General features: G+C 39.4%; 1 protein-coding gene across 1 annotated transcript in view; it reads left to right on the top strand.

Moving 5' to 3' along the window:
• Nucleotides 1-1182: 1182 nt before the first annotated feature.
• LOC148016520 (ARM repeat superfamily protein) overlaps nucleotides 1183-18976 on the top strand; it is a 177099-nt gene continuing 159305 nt past the window's right edge. The window contains exons 1-14 of the mRNA XM_087664736.1: nucleotides 1183-1438; nucleotides 12096-12260; nucleotides 12365-12454; nucleotides 12781-12926; nucleotides 13027-13120; nucleotides 13232-13314; nucleotides 13835-13941; nucleotides 15081-15230; nucleotides 15819-15883; nucleotides 15980-16067; nucleotides 16151-16229; nucleotides 16363-16471; nucleotides 16669-16728; nucleotides 16922-17040. Coding sequence (XP_087520862.1) covers nucleotides 1262-1438; nucleotides 12096-12260; nucleotides 12365-12454; nucleotides 12781-12926; nucleotides 13027-13120; nucleotides 13232-13314; nucleotides 13835-13941; nucleotides 15081-15230; nucleotides 15819-15883; nucleotides 15980-16067; nucleotides 16151-16229; nucleotides 16363-16471; nucleotides 16669-16728; nucleotides 16922-17040 — 1532 coding nt within the window. The 5' untranslated portion in view covers nucleotides 1183-1261. The remainder of the gene's footprint in view (nucleotides 1439-12095; nucleotides 12261-12364; nucleotides 12455-12780; nucleotides 12927-13026; nucleotides 13121-13231; nucleotides 13315-13834; nucleotides 13942-15080; nucleotides 15231-15818; nucleotides 15884-15979; nucleotides 16068-16150; nucleotides 16230-16362; nucleotides 16472-16668; nucleotides 16729-16921; nucleotides 17041-18976) is intronic.

Raw genomic sequence — 18976 nt, 5'->3', positions numbered from 1 at the left:
AAGAAAGCCAACAAAAAGAGAAAGGATGTATTTTTCACCAAGGGCGACATGGTCCTAGTCAGCTCTAAGAAAATGTTACTCTTAAAGAATATGAGGCCCAAATTCAATCATCGCTACTATGGACCTTACCGCATTACTAAAGTGTTGAATGAAGTCATATACAAGCTTGACATGCTAGAAAGTATTTGTGTTCATAATGCCTTTCATGCTCGACTTCTGCGTAAGTTCTATCCTGACAACCAATCAGGGTGGCACGTATCAATGCTCCATTCCAATGGCCCCTTCAAAGTAGAAGCATTCCTTTGCTACCAATAATAAAAAGGATACCTTGAGTATCTCATCAAGTGGCGCAGGTGCCCTCTCAAGGAAGTCACTTGGATTTTGGAAGCAGAGGCGTGTGAACGTGGCAAAGATGCCTTCGCTATCTGGCTTAAGGAGAATTCCATCAATTCTTCCAATGCCCCTTGAGTCATCCCAAAAACGGCCCTTATCATAGGCCCAATAATGCCTCCACTCCTCAAAATGTAATTGAGTCGGTGGACTTGTATGGTAACCCAAAAATAAACCAAAAAGCCCCTACCAAGTCTAGATGGGCAAACATTGACCAGCTTACTAAAAAAATCTATATTAAGACCCCCAAGTTCTAATGTGATAGACACTAGCCAGTTTGATAGTATAGACTACGTTAAGACCCCGCGAGTGTCTCACCAAGTCCTAGATTGGCAGACATTGGCCAGCTTGTTAGCAAAAGTTATGTTAAGGCCCTGGATGAGTCAAATAAGCTCTTTCTTTAGATTATTGAGGATAGCAATCTAGTAAGCTGGGGTGAGTGTAAGGATTTTGTAGCTATACCATAGCATTGCTACCAAAAACACCTATATAGGGAGTAGTAGTGACTTAGAGCCCTGTTTAGTTTTCACTTTACGTGTGGTTCCCTATACTTAGTGGTGACCCCTCTTACATGTGTGGCGTCACAAGGGTGCAGTCTTGAGATATTCCTATGTTGTACTTTTCTTTGATTGTATAATACAAGAGTATACCTTGCTTTCACATATCGTGTTACGTGTGGAGTGAGTGAAGAGTGAAGGTGCATCAAAAAAATCCATTAGTTGCAATTAATGGAAACGCAATGGAGCCGAATCGTAAATAGAGAAAAATGTAAAAATATCGGTGATCGAAGACAACGTATTTCATAAGCACTCGGATTCTCGAACCTTTGCTTAAGCGAGGCTCAAACAATTGCTCAGAGGAAATTGAGACCATGGCAGATGTGAAGACGATCGGCGGGGACGGAGAGGCCGAACAAGAAGCTACGTTGGAACGTCTGTTGACAAGGCTTGCCCTCACAGACGACAGTAAGCTCGAGTCTGTGCTCGCCAAGCTCCTGCCATATGCTATATCTTGCCTTAGCTCCTCCAGGCAATCCACCAAGCAGAAGGTTAGTTGCGTCATTCTGAAGCATCACTGCCAGCAACCTCCGTTCAGACGCATCTATTTGCGTCTGTAATGTCTTGCAAAGGTTGATTGATCGTGCAGCAATTGTGTTGGTATTCGATTTTAGTATGATTCCTTTGATAATTGATTTTAGTATAATTCCTGGATCATGTAGCAATTGCATTGGTAATCGATTTTAGTATGATTCCTGTCGGTTCGTAAGATAAGCCTCTCTTCCTTTATACATGCCAGTTCAACTTGCATGCTTGCTGCATTGTATTTGCATCAGCTGATTAGACAGTTACACAGGATGGAGAGAGGCCACACCTTTGGAGAGAGTACACATTTACCTTGTGGTAGGTTATCCTTGCGGATAGCTTGTAGAGAGGGAGAGTGGTTTATTTTTCTTGAGGTTTTGGCTCAGTCACAGAGATAGAGGCTTTGTGGTATCAAAGGAACTGGAGGCCTCATGGTGAGCATGAGTGAGACGGTGCTCCACATGACAACAGACTTCTCCGGAAGAAGTTAGTGGATGGACTACCAGGTTTTCCTCATATTCACACTTTGTGTTTTAGTTGTTTATGGGGCAAGAAACATAGGCAGCCGCATCCACAGGTTGCTTCTTGGAGGACTACTACATCACTAGAGTTGGTGCGCATTGACTTGTGTGGACCTATGCGCACAACCTCCCTTGGGAAGGCCAAGTATTTGCCGCTGATTGTTGATGATTTCAGTAGATATGTGTGGTTGTACTTCTTGAAGTACAAGAGTGAGCTGTAGGCCAACTTCTGTGATTGAAAGGTGTTTGTGGAAATGCAAACAACTTTCAAGGTTTGAGGTGTTCGATTTGACCTCGATGGTGAGTTTTGTTCTAATGTTTTTTCTAAGGTTTGTAGGGATCATGGCATTTAGATGGAATATTCCCATCCAAACATACCGTTTGAGAATGGTGTGGTGGAGCGTGCTAAGCAGACAATGTTAGAGATATCCAAATCGATATTGGAGCATAGGAGTCTGCCTCACTCTCTTTGGGGTGAGGTGGTTGCTAGAGCGGTACATATCTACAATATGCTTTGGACTTAAGCATTGCAAGCTATGACTCCTTATAAGGCTTTCTTTGGGAAGAAGCCTTCTATGTCTCTTTTTCGAATATTTGGATGCAATGCTTTTATTCAAGTGGACAAGAAGAAAAGAGGTAGCAAACTCGACTCGAAGTCAAAGAAGCTTATCTTTGTAGGCTACAACCCGATCTCAAAGGGCTATAGGCTCTATGACTCGAAGACAAAACATGAAAGATAGATGTGAGCAGGGCTCTATGATGATTTGATTGATTGTGCTTCTTGTGCAGGTGGTTCTTTGTCATTGACTAAAACCAAACCCTCAAGATGAAGGGGAGGACTTGAAGAGATCATGCCCCGCTCATATTACTTATTGGTATCTCTCCTTGGTCATCGACTCCTCTCCTTCCTTCTCCTCCATTCCCTCCCTTTAGCTCATTTTCCATCCTCGACGGCTTCTTCTATTCCTTCTTCTTCATTGAGTATTTCTATTTCTTCCTTAGTGAGAGGGAGTACCTATCCCAAACATGTGCATTGTAGATACCTCATGGTCCCCCTCGTTGCAGTATGAGTCTATCACCATTCCTTGGTGGTATCGATGGCTAATGAAGGATGTAGGAGTGACTCACTTTCTTGTGACTCCTTCAGACCCATGTAGATAAGTTAGGAAACATGCCCAACAAGATAGTTCACTTTGCGTGAACTATGCTCTTATATCACAGATTCTTCAAGATCACAAGTCTACTATAGTTGATGAGGCTCTTGTACAACATGTATGGTGCTGCGCTATCCAAGAGAAGCTCGATGCAATCGAGCATAACTAGACTTGGGAGTTGGTTTTGTGTCCACGAAGAAGCAATGATTGATTTGAAGTGAGTATTTAAGGCCAAGTACCTGGCTGATGGCTCCTTCGACAAGCACAAAGCTAGGCTTGTAGGTAAGGGCTTTGCATAGAGGACATGTTTAGACTATTCGGAGACTTTCGCACCTATAGCATGTATGTCTACTATTTGGGCTATTTTGACTCTTGCAGCCCATCACCGTTGACTTGTCTTTTAGATGGATGTAAAGTCTTTCTTCTTGAATGGCATACTCAAGGAGGAGTTTTATATTTCACAACATCTTGGTTTTCTTATGTAGGGGAAGGAGGATCATGTCTATAGATTGTGAAAGCCCCTTTGCGGCCTAAAGCAAGCCCTTAGGGCTTGGTGCAAGAGGATTGATTGATTCTTCTTATAGAGTGGCTTCCATCGATTGAATCATGACCCTAATCTTTATTATAAGGCTGTGGTTGATAAGTGTATCTTAGTCATCTTGTATGTGGATGACTTGATTATCATAGGGAGTGACTCATAGGAGGTTGATCAAACTCCAGATATTTTGTGGTCAAAGTTTGATATGATGGACCTTGGGATTGTCGAGTGTCGGTCTATTTTTTGCCCCATGAATCTTGAGTCCAAGTTGGTTACTACTAGAGTTTCCCTTTTTGATGCTACCTGGTACAGGTGTCTTATTGGATCCTCGATCTAGCTCATTTAATCTCGCCAGACATCTATTTTGTGGTGGCATTGTTGTATTCTTTTATGAAGACTCCTACTCAAGTTCACTAGAGATATGCTTTACATGTGTTGCGCTACTTATGGGGGGCTTGATGCTATGGGATTATGTACAGAGAGGGGGTCACTCTTGGTGGATGGAGTGACTCAAATTGGATAGGTGACGTGGAGTCGCGATGCTCCACTACAGGTTTTGCTTTTGCTCGTGAATCAAGAGCTATCTCTTGGAGTAGTAAGAAGTAGCCTACTGTGGTCTTATCTTCTATGGAGGATACTTTGTTCTACAGCTCAGGAGGTAGCTGGCTCCATCACTTGTTGGTGGAGATTAGCTTTTTATAGACAAGATCCATACAGCTATGCATAGATAAGCAGAGTGCCTTGGCTTTGGCGAAGAACCTTGTGTTTCATGCTCACACGAAGTAATAGAGGTTTAGTATCACTTTGCACAGGAGCGGCTTGTGGATTTTGAGTTAAGGGTGTCCTATTGTCCTATGGAGGACAATGTAGCAGAACTCTTCATGAAGCTTGAAACCAGCCTTCCTTATCAGATAGAGTGGTAAATAACCTAATTAAGCACTTAATTACAATAATTAACAGATTTATAAAATTAAAATGCACACTTGACCATACAATCTCGGACATTGGACAGTCTATCGGCCCCAAAACTGGTGCGGCGTGCCCCTTGCAGTATTTCTTTAACTTTTATTGCGAATGGATGGAGTACAATTGATATCCTCTGATCTTTTTCACTAGACTAACTACTTCTTGCTATCAAAACTGACCGGTAAGTTTCCAAATCAATTTGTCCCTTGGTTTACTTAGAGATTGGCCTTCATTCTGCTTCTTGAAAGACAAATTCAGCCCTAAATTTGATAATGATTGGCTAGCCTCTTGAATCTCCCTGAAATTCCTCAATTTCAGTGTTAGGATTCAAGTCTTGGGCCCGTAATTCTAAGCACGCATCCTGAGGCGGTTGTCAGCACCCTAATTTCTATCCTAAATTAGGGTTTACAACAGAGATTGACTGAAATCTATTCCTCTGATGGCTCAAATTGTTGAAAAATACTGAGATAACTTGAGAGATGGTTGGGGGATGACTCTCAGTGGATCGTTTTACCCTCCTTAGGAGGATGATGGATGTAGGATAAGATGACATCTATTCCTCATCTTGTTGTACTTTATGTACATTTATACTTTGTCACTTTTTTCTTGTTTTTTTCTCACTATGGAATAAGGGAAGGCAAGCCATACATTGTGACCTTTGGAGTTTCCATATACGGTGTCCCTCTTGCTCTTTTGCCTAAAGGATCATGTCTCCTATTTAGGAAGGCCAATGCATCAACTCATTCTTTCCATTACTTAGGATTCATTAGCAATTAGGATATTAATATCACTTGTTTTAGTTGATTCTTTACTTTGTTCTCAAATTCTGTACACATGTGATTTGATCATTACAAATCACAAGCCACTAAGGTGGCTGATATTATGCATAAGCTATGCACTATGTTTGAGATTACCAACTTGGATTACTTGTACTAATTTCTCAGCATGGAGATAGCACCATAGGAGCGTTGGGTCGTTTCCCACACGAAGATGGCGTCTTTGTAAATTGTATTCAACAATAGATGGAGCTGATTGATATTATAAGTATCCACCATTGCTCTTAATTCCACTTGTGTGCTTCCACTCAAGCTTTACCTTTCGCGCTTGGCCGCTGCTATGCTTGCCATTAAATGGGTCACTTTTTGCAATGATCGAGAGTATCTCCAGAATAAAAAGGTGAAGTCTACTTCTAAGACTTCAATAAATACTCTTGAAACTCTAGGTATATCTTTTGAAATTTGAAGATTGTTTTGTTAATGCTAGTAATAATAATAGTATTTCCATTAATAAGATTGTTTTTAGCCCACATGATATTTTAAAGGTCACTAGGTATATAAATGGCCAAGAGGTTACAGTTTTGTTCGATATTGATACTACTTATAATTTTATTTTGTCTGATACGAGAAGAGTCTCACTGTGGATCACTAGGATTAGGTGATACAAGGTTTGGATTTATTGATCCAACAGTAATATTAACTTATGGATTTTTGACTTATAAGCCTTGACTATATTGATGTTATTCTTGGTATGCCATGGTTCTTTGATAAATACTCTTTTTGTATATTGATTATAAAAATCATGTACTTTCTTTTGAGGTTGATGACCATTTTCATGTGATCAAGGGCTGTTTATCCTCCGGGATTATAGAGAATAATGTACATATGATTTTAGCTATGGAATTTACTCAATGTTTTTTTGATCTAAATGTTACTACTTATATTTATTTTGTTGAAAAAATTTAATCATTTGATTCACAATTTTTATTTTTTAAATAATAATCTTAATATAAATTCAAATATAAGCGAATATTTAGATCCAATATTACATGAGTATGTTGACGTCTTTCTATTCGAGATACGTGATGGACTTCTGTAGTCTCGTGGAACCTTAGACCATAGAAATGAGAGATTGCTTGGTAGCCATCTCGTTTCTCGGCAATCTTACAAGTTTAACCCAAAAGAGAAAGATGAGATAGCTAGGCAACTTCAAGACTATTTGGCTAAGGGATTTATTGAGCTGAGTAAGTTTCCATGGGGCATGATTGTTTTTCTTACTAAAAAGAGAGATGTCACAATGCGCTTTTGTGTCGATTACAAAGGTCTCAATAAGGTGACCATCAAGAATACATATCTGTTACCTAGGATGGACGACATTATAGATTGGCTTTATGGTGTGCGATATTTTACAAAAATTGATTTGAGATCTGGTTACTATTAGATACAAATAGCTGAAAATTGAGTTTCGAACACAGTATGGACATTATTAGTTTTTGGTCTTACTATTTGGATTGACTAATGCTTTTATAGCTTTTTAACAGTTGATGAATGATTTATTTTGTTCATATGTTGGAAAGTGAATAGTTGTTTTTCTCGACAAGATTCTTATTTATAGTAAGTCATTGGAGGAGGGTATAAAATATTTGGATATCGTCTTACGTCTTTTAAGACAATAGCAATTGTTTGCCAAACTATCCAAGTGTAAATTTTTTCTCACGAAGCTATTATATCTCTGATAAGTCATCTCAATTGGTGGCATTCGGATTGATCCTGAAAAGGTTCAAGTAGTGCTTGACTGGCCTATTTCGGGGATCATAATGCAAGTAAAATCTTTTTTAGGCTTTTCGGGGTTTTTAAAGAAATTCATAAAAGACTATGTTTATATTACTAAACCTTTGATACATTTACCTAAGGATATTCGAAGCAAAAAAAAGCGCATTAGTCCCCTGGTTGTTCGGACTAGTGAGCTCAATCAATGTTTTTAAACATTTTAATGACTTGTTACCACTACATTGATATTCCAGATTATTGATTCGAATAAGCCTTTTGAGGTTCATATAGATATGCGTGCAACTTGTTACCATTACAGTAATGTTGCAGATTATCGATTTGAGTAAGCCTTTTGAGGTTCATATGGATACAAGTGATTATGGTTTGGGTGCTATTTTTTTATTAGGATATTTGACCTATTGCATTTGAAAGCTGTAAGCTCATCAATGAACAAACACATTATACTACCCAAGGGAAGGAATTGTTGGCGGTCATCCATGTGCTTAAAGTATGGCGTCATTATTTGTATGGCGTTTGATTTATTATTTGGATGGAATATCATTCATTAAAATATCTTTGCGATTAGCCACGATCTCCACGGCCGTAAGGCGAGATGGGCGGAGCTTATGCAAGAGTTTGACTTCAAAATTCACTATAGAAAGGGTACAACTAATATAGTTATTGATACTCTCAATCGAATTTCGAAAGTTAATGCCTTATGGTTCTTTGAAATTTCGAGTGATTTCTATCTTTCTCTCAAAGGGCGTTGCCAAAAGAATCTTTACTTTTGTAAGATCTTGCAACTAGTTCAAGAGGGATTTAGTAGCCCAGGAAGCTTTGGTAGTTTGGATGTCTGAAAGTTGGCTACTCAAAGAAAGATGGCAAAAAAGTATTCCATTTGTGATGGATTACTTTTTAAACAAGGCAAAGTGTGTGTGCTTGATGATTAGGATATTTGCAAGAAAATTTTATATGAGTGCCATGATGCAATACCCTGGCTTACAATGGACTTTGACCTTGGTTTACTTGTTATTTTTATTGGTGGTATATTAGGGTTATGGTTAAATTGTATGTGCGTAAGTGGCCATAGTGTCGGCTTAATAAAGCTAAATGACACAAATAGACGAGGATTATCCTTTACAAATTCTCAACAGAAGATGGAGTAGCATTTCTATGGATTTTGTAGTAGGATTGCCTTGTACAAATCAAGATTATGATGCAATTTGGGTTGTGTTTGATTGATTGACGAAAATGGCTCGATTCATTCCTACAAAGACGCTCGTGAAAAGCCATGAGTTGGCTGGTCTCTTTGTTGAACATCTTTATAGGCTTTATGGTTTACTTGATGAAATAGTAAGTGACTGGGATCCTAAGTTCACTTGCCATTTTTGGCAAACAGTTTTTCAAAAATTGGAAACTTGATTGTCCATGTGTTCTTGGAAGCGTTATCTTTCTTAGATTGAGTTTGCTTATAACAGTGCTAAGCATTCGACTACTGGTTATGGCGTGTTTATGCTTATGTATGGCTATGAGCCAAAACCACCAGTTGCTGTAGAGCTCAAGAGGGTGAAAATGGAGTCCATAGTTGACTTTTCTGCACCATGTGTAGGAGATGTTAATGATTGCTAGGGAAAGCATTAAAACGGCCTAGGATTGTGCCACGTTTTATACTAATTAACACCATTTTCCTTGAAAGCTCCAGGAGGGCATGTGGGTTTATCTTTAAGTCCCAACGGACTTCGATTGAATGACTACTGGAAAATGCTGTAAACTATCTTCAAGGTATTGTGTTTCTTTCTAGATTACCAAGGATAAGTAGTGTATCCTATGAATTGGATTTACCTTTGGAAATCCAAGTTCACCCTGTGTTCCACGTGAGTCATTTGAAAGAACGATTGGGACAATGTGAATTGATTGTTTTGATTAAGAAAGTCCTACAACTTGAGGATATTACTTGTTATATTCCACTCAAATGTGAATTGGTTCTTGACCTTAGGACTAAACGATCCCATTGGACCATTCATTCGGAGTATTTAGTTAAGTGGAAAAGCCGCCTAGAGGCGGAGGCTACTTGGCAGTTGATGCGTTCATTGAAGAGTCATTTTTCTCACTTCGTTCACGATGATATTGCTAAGGATAATAATCATTCATAAGGGGGAAAGTGTTATGTCCTTGGACATTTGAATGGACACTAGTAGCATTGGTTACAGTGGTCGTGAAGTAACTTAGTGTGAATGTACTAAGGGCACTTTGGGTTTAGGGCAGTGGAGTCATATTTATAGGACTCAAGGCCCTATTGTACATATTTATTGTGTGATCACCACTCTTGGACTTGTGGTATGGGACGCCAATTCTTGGGATGTGGTTGTGACCTGGAGTGTTGTTAGCTTCTAGGTTCTATGGCTAGGAGGTGTCTGATATCAAGTCCCTTTTATTGTGAGTCGTGTCTCGTGTGCAGGTTGGACTTTAGGGGGACATCTCGGAGGGACTGAGTAGTCCATTATTATATTCAACATTCATTCTAGATTTAGTGCAGATTCCTCTTTCCTATTTGTCTTTCTCTTGTCCTCTCTCTTCGTGTTTGTGTTTCTCTTCGTTGCGCACTCTCATAGTTTAGCGGTTCAACCCCAATTAGATCTTGGTTGGTCCTTTTATGACGTAGTCAGCTCCTGGAAAAGCAGGAATGCTATAGCCATAGTCGAGCTCATGCAAGGTCTACTCCACTCTTGATTACATTGTTTTGACCTTGCATCTTATAGGTGGGCGCACTTGACCAACTGCTATGCAACTTGTGATGAGACTTGTTGTGTCAACCTTGACTATGAGCGCCAAGAGTTCATAATATCTAATGGGATAACTTAAAATCATGTATCTAGATGATCAAGAGAAGGCCCCACTACAAGACCTACACAGAGGATTGGAGTGAGCACAGTGAACCCACCAAAGGAATCAACCTCCTCCACTTTCTTCAGTATAGCTATGGTTTGAGATCCCATTGATAGATTCTAGAATGGTTGAGCAAAAGATGATGAAACTAATAACACCTCTCATATGCCAAAGGTATATAATTACCACTTCTAGCCCACATGTTCAATAGGGCCCTTTGCAAAGGCTTCCTTGCTAGTTGCTCACCTAATACTATAGTGCCAATCTCAAAAGTTGGAGATTCTATGGTTCCCACTAACTATAGAATCATCGTGGTTGGCCACATGCTAGCCAAGCTTTATGGATTTGTACTAGAGCATGACCTAAGAAAATGGGCAAGGATCAAGGCAAATAGCTCTACATGATGAGTTCTTCTCATCAGAAGAAGAAAGGCAAAGGCAAAGAGCTAGTAGAATCAAGCAAGGACATTCCTCCAAAAGGTCATTGGTCTCTTACTGACTCAAGAACTGATGTTGATGATGAAGCATGGAAGCACAACTATCCACAACCTAGCATCAAGATCTCAAAGCCTACTAGACTAGCTAACTAGATATGTATGAAATAAATACGTATTTGCTGTCAAAAGATGACGTACCAGCGAGACAGTAGGGTTTGTGGGGAGGAACACGGAGTGAACTCGGCAAACAAGGAGAAGAGAAGAGAAGAGAGAAGAAACTCTGATGAATGGAATGATGAAGTTTTGAATCATGGAGTGAATGTGATACAAGGGAACAAGGGTGGCGTAGCACAAGGAAGATGATGAAGACAGCCATGAACCACGAACCGTAATATCCTCCTGAAGGGGTGTGAGGGTAGTGGAGAGGCTGGAGAGAAGAGGTGACAGACTTAATGAATTAGCCATGAGGAATGAATGAGAGAGTGGCCTATAAATAGGCATAGTCAGTCTAGGATGGCGCCCCTTTTTGTGGCTGCAAACCCTAAACGCAAAATGCAGAAACACAAAAACGCAAATTGCAGGTGAAGGGTTTCTCAACATTTGCTACTTGATATGTACATTATACTAATAGATTATTATTCTATACATTGTGATAAAAGAGGTAATTTATACATACATGCGTCACGGTTATCAATCTACAAATCTCTAAACCTACAAATATTGTATATAAATCTACTACTTTACCCACTAGTCCCTTGAGGGGGTGGCCATGTCATGGGGGGGTTGGGTGGAGTGGGGTTTTTTTCTTTTTTTCAGGGGGGGGGAGGAGAGCCATGTTGTGGGGGGGGGGAGAGTTCAACACACCCTGATACCATTTTCAGACACCTCAACCTTGGTCTTAGATACACAAAGGTTCAAGCCCCTCTAATTGTATTATCTTCATTCTCATTCATACATTATCATTCAGACACCTCAATCTTGATCTTAGATACACAATGCTTCAATCCCCTTGATTGTATCATGTTCATTCTCATTCATACATTATCATTCAACATTCTATAGATTGTGTTCTCTGCACTGTTGTACATTTTGCATCTTTTGTGTTTGGCATACCATTTCTTTACATAGAGCACCAAAGCACTTGCTAGCAATCCCATCATCACCAAGAAAGCAAAGCATGTTGCAGTCTGCTATTATAGGTGGAGCAAGGCACCATATGCCTCGAATCTATGTTGTCTTTGGAGAACCACATCCACATCTTGACCAAACTGGTTAGCTGCTCGATCCTCGAGCATCTTCGTCAATGGATCTGCTTCAATATTCCCCCCTTTTGACATCAGCATGATGGGGCTCCCATGGCTTTCCCTCCACCATTGAGTGGTGAGAGGGGGTGGCTTTCTTTTCTTGGTGCTTACATGATTTTGATCACCTTCTTCATTGATTCATATGTACTTGTATCATGATCAGTTTGCATCTTGATGTGAGATCATCATGCTTGTAAAGGGCGCTTGGTTTCTCTTAAAAAGAAAAAAGACTCACTTTCAATTCCTAAACTTGTATGGTGTTTATGATTCAGGTACTTGATATGCTCTCTCATATTAATAAACGAGTGAAAGAACAGCTTTCTATTAAGCTACCTCTCCTTGATTTGCTGCGACTGTATCAAAGTGAAAATACAACATCGATGGTGAAGAACTTTTCTTTGGTTTACATGGAAATGGCTTTAGATCGGCATTCAGAGGTTTGTGACACAAAATGGATATGATATTGAGGTCCTTACTTAGAGAGTGCACTCTGCATGCGCCTGGATAAAAACCTTCTAGTTGTGTTTACTCTGTTTTCCAGGATAGAGGTGATCTGGTTCCTGAACTGCTGAAAAACATATCCAAAACTCCCATACAACACCAAGATATACTCTTGAGAATGGCTATGAAGGTATATGTTCTAGTTTCCTGGTTTAACATGAGACTGTAGAATCTTGTGCTGATTGCACTTACTCCTTTTGAATTTAGGCATGCTTACACACTTGAATTTGGTGAGCTACTTGAACGTGAATATACATCCTTGTTTTAAGATCTGCTAGTGAGAATTGCAAACATTGAATGTTTCATTGAAGGTCACACCACTTGCCGTATCACTATGTTGAAATAAGGTGACGTTAATCAAGTTAAGTAAAATATTGAAATAAGGTCACATTAATCAAGTAGTCTTACGTTTTAAAATGCATTGACATTGAGTTTTATTTGACATTACTTAAACAGGAAATTGAGAAGTATGCTGCAAGAAACATGGATGAAAGCCGTGCAAGAAGTTATACTTTTGTGGTGTCACCTGCTGATCGAGATATTTTTTTAGAATTTTGTCTTCAAACTATGATTTATCAGCCTAATACATCTTCATCTGAAGGGTCTGTCATCTTGCCCTGTCAAGCTTTGATAAAAAAAATATATCTAATTGGTCTGAGTTCAATCCTGAAAAGTTACTTTGTTATGAATGGATTTCTGTAGGGTCTCTAAAGCTCCCCCAGGCCTTTCCCAGCTTCAGGCCACCCGGGTCACAGGAAAATCTCCTCTCAAGGCAGATACACTTTTGAATCGAAAGGTTGTAATGGTTTCTTTGGGTTGGTTGGATCCTTGTTGAGCAGTTTGATCAAGTGCGCTTTTTCAAAGTTTGTATTTGAGCATTTGATTGATAGAACTCTTCGGTAAACAGTTAGGCCTATTGAATGTGGTGGCAGAGTTGAATCTTCCTTCTGAAGTGCTTTATCCATTATTAATTGCAGCTTGTTCTGACAGGTAAGCTTTCAACAACTACCACTTCATTATTCTTATTGTCCTTTATATTTTAGTCTGTTGCAATCCGGGACATTGTTGACACAAAGATCCACTAGGTGTGTAAGACATAAATGCACATGCTCACGACTGATAAATTGTCATTCTTGACTGGTAGGCAAGCCTTTAGTTAATCTTGCTTGACTTATATGATCATAATCTGTTGAAGATCTTGCATGGAAGATCCTCTTTTCAAAAAACAAAAGAACAGATTTGTCTTATTAAAGATAATCCTGGTGGTGCGGGTAAGTTTAAGTGCTTTCGCTTTGAATGGATTTTCTTGCTTCACTCCAGGTGTCAGGAGGCGGCACAATCTAATGATCTCTTTTGTTTCTTATGCTAGATTGTTTTACTTGTTTTTGTACCGTACAGTTGTGGTCGCATCTTTTGTTGGTTATGCTCCATAACTTGACTCCATGTTATACAGTAAGATTTTATGACAAAAATTGTGGATAAATCTGATGCTTACATTTTTCTTTTGAAGTAATGAACGTATCACAAAGAGAGGAGAGGAGTTGGTAAAGAAGAAGGCAGCAGGAGTGAACCTAGAGGACCCAACACTTGTGAGAAAGCTTTTTTCTATTTTTCAAGGTACAGTGAAGTGTTTCATGCCAACCTTGTCTTGTCGTTGTTGTGGCTATGTTCAAAAGTTACTGTCTAGGCAAAGTCTTACCGTGGAAATGATATAGAATCCATGGTTGTGGTTTGTTTTGGTGTGTTACACAGTAAAGTGCACTCTAAATTAGACTCCATAAAGAGTGAATTATTGGAAGTAATAAATGTGTCACCAAAAATAGGAGAGGAGTTGGTAAAGAAGGTGGCAGCAAGAATGAAACTAGAGGACCCGAGACTCCTGAGAAAAAGTCAAGTGTTTTATGCCAACCTTGTCTTGTTGTAGTTGTGGCTTTGTTCAAAAGTCTTTCTCTAGGCAGCGTCTTTCTGTGGAAATGATATACAATTCACAGTGGCGGTTTGTTTTGGTGTGCTACACATTAAAGTGCATTATAAATCTGTATTTGGGATTATAAATCTGTATTTGGTGTGCTTAGTGGTTCATGTATTTGGGATTATAAAAGAGCAGTCGTTGCAAAATCTCCATTTATTGTTTGTATGGTCCCACCGTGTGTGTGTGTGTGTCTCCCTCTCTCGCAGGCATGCACCGTGCATGTGTGTGCACACGTATGTACATGTGCAAGCACATGCATATTTTTCTTTATCTAAGCCAACTTTTCTAATTATCAAGAGTCTCTGTATTTTCCTCAAGTGTGTGATAATAAAGGGACGTGTCTATACTATGGTTAGCTCTTAAGAGCATGATGCCAATCGTGATCAAAATAGTTTGTTACAATGTATGCCCTCATGTCTAGCATGCAGATCTTTACTTATTAGTTTAGCAATGAGCTGCAGCTGCCAGCAACTTAAGCAATATGCATGGTAAACGTTATTTGCTCCCTTTTTGAATGATTGGTTCTCTTTTATGCATCTAGGCATTTTGATCTTATAAACTTGTGTGGGAAATTGGTAGAAATGTTTCCAATCTGTCCTCCTAGAACCTTTTTGTGCATATGATGGGTGCCTTGAGAGCATTTCTGTTCACAGCGATAAAATTGCTGTCTAAAGATAGCTCTAATTTCTTTGAGGGAGATTGGTATGAAAGATTACTGTGAACCTTTAATCCTCAGATTTTCGGCTCTATTCTGCTCCTGTCCTTAGCTTCCTTTTCTTTTCAGGGACACTTAGCAAAGAGGTTGCTGCAGATGCACGGGTTTCTCCAGCAAATCGAAACCTCAAAATGAGACTCATGAGCGTCTTTACGCGTTCTATTACTGCAGCAAATTCTTTTCCAGCTACTCTTCATTGCATTTTTGATTGCATATACGGTAATTTATTAAAACATTGTTCTAAGTTCAAATAAATATATGCTTAGATTTTTAAATAAACCAAACCAAACCCCCTTGCCCCCTCGCCTTTTTTTCCCTGTCCCACAAAAAAGGTTAAAAAAGGAAAACCAAATGGCACAGGGGCTACAAGGCTAAGAAACTGAGTGACTGCTATGGGAGTCCTACAGTGGGCCAGGTCGACATGCATCACATCAAGCACCATGGGAGATAGGTCCCCCTACCCATGATGATGGAGGGGGGACTTGAATTCATGACTCCATGCTGATGAGCTGAAGTCCTAACTACTGGGCCTTACTTCTCATCAGTGGCTATTGTTAGCATTGTGTTTGTGTGTGCACAAATGTGACTGAATTGCATGTGTATGGGTAGCCTTCATTTCCAAGTCATGATTGCATGATGATAGATTGAAAAGGGAGGTGATATGGGCTGTGATGGTGTTTTGGTGGCTTTTATGTAGTATTTATGGTTGTCGTAAAATCTATTTTGTGGCCATTACTGCTGATTATTCTCTACATTTGGGTGAATATTGTGTTCATTCACAGTGAAGTAGTTAAAATGTTTTGCCAGGAAATGAATCATTTACTCGGTTGAAGCAGTTGGGTTTGGAGTTCACAATCTGGACATTCAAGCATGTATGAGTTTGTATCTCATTTGGACAAGACAGTTCAAATAGGCTGCACAGTGCCCAATTTGAGATCCTTATGTTTTCTGCACATGTTTATTTTCAGGCACAGGATGAACAGTTAAAACCCATGGCGCCAATCATTCTTAACAGTGTACTTAAGCTTCTTGATGGTCCTGCCCCAACAGAAGCAGGCAATTATCTGTTATCTTGATAAAAATGCTTTTCTGTCTCTCTTTTCTTTGGCTCATCTTTTCATGATAGTTTGGTTAAACAGAGCCATTTACAAAGCAACTTAGAACATTTGCATATCAAGTAATTGGACTTCTCGGACAAAGGACTCCATACCTTATTAGGTTAGGCCTCCTCAGCAGTCCCATTTTATAAGCTTTTTATTATCTTATTTCACTGGTATGAAATAGTGTGTAACCAGTAAAAACAGTGCTGAAGGATTATGTGATTGAATGAGATTGCTTGTCTTTTGGACAGGGATAGTACTGAGATAGCAGCACGACTGTTCAGAGCATTCAATACTGAGTCCCTCTCTATGAGATTCACTGTGCAAGAGGCTGCTACCACTCTTGCATCTGCTTACAAGGTATTAATGGTTTTGAGCGCAAGCTTGGCTTCTTGTTTGTTTATGCAGAGTTGTTGTGATTTGGTCAGGCTGGCCCTCATATTAGAGCGATTGTCACCATTCTTACATGACTGAAAGCTTCTAATGTTTTCCTGCAAGCTGCTTGTGGTCCATTTTATCGCACATATGTAATGTCTGTATCTTTGTGATATGGCCAGGATTGCTCAAAGGCAGTGGCACAGCAAGTGGATGCTTTATTACTGACTAATATTTGTGCGGTATATATCTCTTTCCTGTACAGAGAATACGAAGGTGGATGATTCAGAATTTGCTAGGATTGTGAGGAAGCATTAGCTACACTTTGATTGCTTTCAAAAATTGCTGTTAGTTTGTTGTGCTACTAAAGTTTGTTTTGCTGCTCAATTGATATAGCGCTATATTCATGAGAGGTGTTTGTGCATGGAAATATAGGAGGAAGGTGAGGCAAGATTTTGTGCTGTTTGGTGGGCCAAAACAATATTCAATTTCCAGCATTGTCCCAGCCGTTTTATATGCATGCTTGGAACTTCTGATGAAAGGCTTGATGTGAGGTATGTAATATTTTGATCTGCAGGCTATTTTAATGTTTTATTAAGGCTCTGTGGGCCTATGAAAGGTCTATACAACTTGAATATCCCATTTCAGGAGCAAAACTAAATAACTGGGAAGTTAGGACATAGTAGTGTAACCTTACCCTGGCTGCCTCTATATGTGATCATTCTCTCTTATAACCCACCTGCATGTATGAAAGACCATGCCTTGGTTTCCCCAAGGTTCATTTAGAGCCATATCAAAGGTGATGGTCTGGTGGTTAAAACTTGGGCTCACAATATTAAGGTTGTGGGTTGAAGTCTGGCTGGGTGCATTACTTGGTTGGACATCTGTTCACATGGTGTGTTTGTGTAAGTCCGGAGCTCTTGCCAACTCGAACACTCGGTTGGTCACATCCTGAGGGTCCCAGTGTGATCAAGCTCCACTGTTCATTCTTCTTTGCGAGTTATCTTATCTGCACATAGGAAAAATGCTAGTGTGGCTCTTGGCTGCTCTCTCGGCTAATATTTGGAGGGGATATACCCCCCCTTGTGGGCATTCGGGTGTGTATGTGTCTTAACTTAGAGAAAAAGGGTTTGTAGAGAGTTCTCTTTCTGTGCAAAATTCATTACTACATCCCATATGGTGCTGTAACACCACCTGTGAGTCAGAGATCAGTTAGATATAGGGATGATATGATCAGTGTAGGGCAGTAAATTGACCATCAGTCTAGAGAGTGATACACCACGACCGCCACCTCTATTATAAACTCTCCAATCTGATGTATATAGAGGGTAAAAATATTGGGTAGAGTGGGCAGCCGGGCTTCCCCATATTGCTTTTGTCTCTCCTCTGACAGACAACTAAGCCATCTAACATCGCCCCACTACTCTCTCATATGTGCAATAATATTCCATTTTTAATGGTATTTGAAGCGTCTGTAGTCTATGGAGAAGTAGGTCCATGGAGGAAATGCCTGAAATCCCCAAAGAAAAATGGTGTTGGTCCTCCTAGAGGACTAAAAAATATGGTGTACATTTGGAATTGAGATACAAGATTATAGAGATAGTCTTCCAGACCATGAATATGGACATGGCTGATATTGCACCAGGTAGAGAGTGGTTATGGTCTTTACAGCCATCACTTAAAAGGAGTAAAAGGAGCTATCATCATAATTCACTAGAATTTGAAATAGAGTGCAAAAGTATTGCATTTCAAGTTGGACATAATGTATTGAATTCTCCTCAGATTTCTTCACTTGAATTACAAAAGCTTATGGATAAAAAGTTGTGTGATGTATATTTCATTTAGTTTTTGACTGATGTAAAAATTTTCATCTTTAGAAAGTTGAACTCTTATAAATATAGCAGTCAAAATGGGTTACCTCAATTGTTAGATGAATTTAAAGATGTTGCCACTTGATAGAGGGGATGTCGATCATCCCATAGAGTTACTTAGAGATGCTTATTGAAAATCTATAACCCCTTTATAGGCTAAATGAAGCTGAACACCAAGAAATGGAAAGGCAAATCAAAGAGTATTTAGACAAGGGGTTTATTAACCAACAATTCACCATGGACTTCACCTATTTAATTTGGCTCTACCGATGTGCATTGAGATTATAGTGCTCTCAATGAGATTGGAGTAAAGGAGAAGTTTTCTATACCCCTTTTGATTAATTAAAGGGGGCTAGATGATTTACAAAGATAGACTTGAGATCAGGCTATCATCATGTGAGCATATATCCAAAATGACATTTAATACTAGGTATAGATACTATAAGTTTTTTGGTAATGCCATTTGGTCTTACCAACGTACTAGCACATTTATGAAGCTAGTTCGAAGGGGGATTAAAAAGAGAACTAGAAAAATTATGACCTATTATAGAGCGGCCATCTTTAGGGAACTTGAAAGAGCTATAAATATACCTAGGTTTATTTGGATTTCATTGAAGAT

Source organism: Lygodium microphyllum, chromosome 23 (genome assembly GCF_053477565.2).
Source record: "Lygodium microphyllum isolate KBCC chromosome 23, Lygodium_microphyllum_v1.1.10, whole genome shotgun sequence".
NCBI classification, from domain to species: Eukaryota; Viridiplantae; Streptophyta; class Polypodiopsida; order Schizaeales; family Lygodiaceae; genus Lygodium; species Lygodium microphyllum.
The sequence above is the reverse complement of the archived record's forward strand: the minus strand, read 5'-3'. Positions and strand labels throughout refer to the sequence as shown.